The sequence below is a fragment of the Plasmodium gallinaceum genome, assembly GCF_900005855.1.
Source record: "Plasmodium gallinaceum strain 8A genome assembly, contig: PGAL8A_v1_21, whole genome shotgun sequence".
NCBI lineage: Eukaryota > Apicomplexa > Aconoidasida > Haemosporida > Plasmodiidae > Plasmodium > Plasmodium gallinaceum.
In genome coordinates, this window is record NW_021628323.1 from 502,507 (window position 1) to 504,912 (window position 2,406).

At 14.0% G+C, this 2,406-nt stretch overlaps 1 protein-coding gene across 1 annotated transcript; it reads left to right on the plus strand.

Annotated features, from left to right (window-relative positions):
• Positions 1-322: 322 nt before the first annotated feature.
• PGAL8A_00033200 (conserved Plasmodium protein, unknown function) lies at positions 323-2,236 on the plus strand (the record flags this gene model as incomplete). The annotated part of the gene is made up of 1 exon (XM_028674330.1): positions 323-2,236. One exon carries the CDS (start codon positions 323-325, stop codon positions 2,234-2,236), a length of 1,914 nt encoding a protein of 637 aa, XP_028530694.1.
• Positions 2,237-2,406: the final 170 nt, after the last annotated feature.

The following is a 2,406-nucleotide window of genomic DNA, read 5'->3' on the forward strand; positions in this document are numbered from 1 at the left end:
TTTTTTTTTTTCTTTTTTTTTTTTTTTTTTTTATTTTTTTTTTTTTTTGTATTTTTTTTAATGTTTTTTTTTTTTTTTTTTTTAATATTCTACTTTTTATTATCTTTTTTTGAAAATTATTATATATAAAAATCTTTCAATTTTTTTAATTAATATTTTATAATATATATTTTTTAAAATTAGTATTAAAGTAACTATTATGTATTTAGTTTAAGTATTTATTTTTGAAAAATATAATTTTAAAATGTTTATCTTAAGAAAATTCATAATTTTGTCTATATATATAATTTATTTATATTATGTATATTTTTAATTGACAAGAATGAAAAGAGATGTTTTTAAAGTATATCGTTTTTTTATAAGTTCTAACAAAAATGAAAAATTTAATTATTTAAAAAAGTTATCATATGATTTTTATAAAAAAAGTCAGAATATGTATGAGAAAAATTATGAAGAAGCTATAGTTATAAATGAAAATATTACGAAATTATTTAAAGAAAAAATATATAATAATCAAAGTTATATTTTAATTTTAAAAGGTTTAATGAATATATTGTTAAAAATGAAAGAAGAAAAAAAAAAAAAAATTTTAAAAAATATGATGAATTCTTATATATTACACTTTGAAGAATATGTAAATTCTATGAATGAACAAGATATAACTTTGTTATTAGATATAAAAGGAAAATGTAATATTGTTAATAAAAAAATAAATGAGCTAATAGTTATAAGATTAAATAAAAATAGTAAAAACACTTTATTTTATAATTTAAATTGTAAGAGTGTATGTATAATTTTAAATAATTTATATAAATTGAACATAATAAATGAAAAAAAAATTATTGATGATATTTATTATTTTTATGTTTTTAACAAATATTCTAATTACACATTGAAACAATTAATAATTATATTACATTCTCTATATAGGTATGGTTATGAGAAAAATAAGGTTATGGATTTTTTAAATTATATTTCAATAAAAATTTTAAAATTAAAAGAAGATAATTACAAAAAGAAAAGTCACACTTTGACAATGAATATATCTTTTAAAAATAATTATAGAAAAAAAGAAATTCCTAAAGTTGAAGAAAATAATATATCAAATAAAAGATTCATTAAGGTGGACAATTATAAAAATGAGATAATAAATGAAAATAAGAAGGTAAATAAAAAGGAAGATAATTTGAATAAAGCAAATGATTACATAATTAATGAAAGAAATATAGAAGAATACTTGAATAAAAATAATAATTCAATGAAAATATATAATACTAATGGAAATTTTAATAATGGGAATTTTTTTATATTTGATAAAAAAGATAAATATGAATTAATTTTTTTTTATACACTTAGTTGCTACAATTATTGTCATAATCCCATTTTAAATATATTATTAAACGAAATAACAAATAAAATATTTTTTATATATAAAGAAAAAGAAATTTGTATGTTTATTAATAGTGTTAGCAACTTTTTGGTTTTAAAAAAAACAAAGAATTTTGAAAAACATTGTTTAAATGAAGAAGAAAGCATAAATAAGGATAATATAAGGATAACATATAACTTAATTAACTACCTAATAAAAAATAGAAATAAATTTCTTAAAAATTATTCTTATTTTAGTATAATTTCTATTTATATTTTTTTATCAAAATTAGATTACTTTTATAAATATAGAAATAAAGAAAGTTTTTTTTTAAAACAATTATTTTTCAATACCAAAATCAAAAGAATGGAAAAAATATTTTGTGATGATAAAGATTTAAGTATTAAAATTTTGATTAACTTTTTATTTTCAATAGCTTTAAATAATGGTAGACAAAATTATATTTATTCTATTCTCTTGAAGCAGCTTAATTTTTTAATTAAAGATAATTTATATTCAAAATCAAAACCATTATATTTAAATGAAAACAAAGATGAAATAAATAAATTCGTTAATTTCTTATCAATTCAAAATATTCAATTATTGTGTATTATATATACCTATTTATATATATATAATATATTATTTAAATTAGGCATGGAAAATCTCCATTTTTTTTTATTTTTTTTAAATAATTATAATTATTTAAATTCTATTTATTTAAGTCAACATATCTCTTCTAAAATACACAAAGAAATTAATGCAACTATTTTTTCATTAAAAAAAAAAAAAAATCTAAATTTTCTTCTAACTAATGAATGTTTTATATTTCCATATTATATTGATATTTACTTAAAAAAAATGTAAAAAGAAAAAGTAATGGAAAAAATAGAATTATAAGAGATATTATGTTAAAATTTTACATATAAATTTTTCTTTTTTAATATATAATTATAAGAATATTTTGCATGTTTTAATTATTTATATATATATATAAATATATATTTTTTTTTTTTTTTTTTTTTTGTACTTTGTGT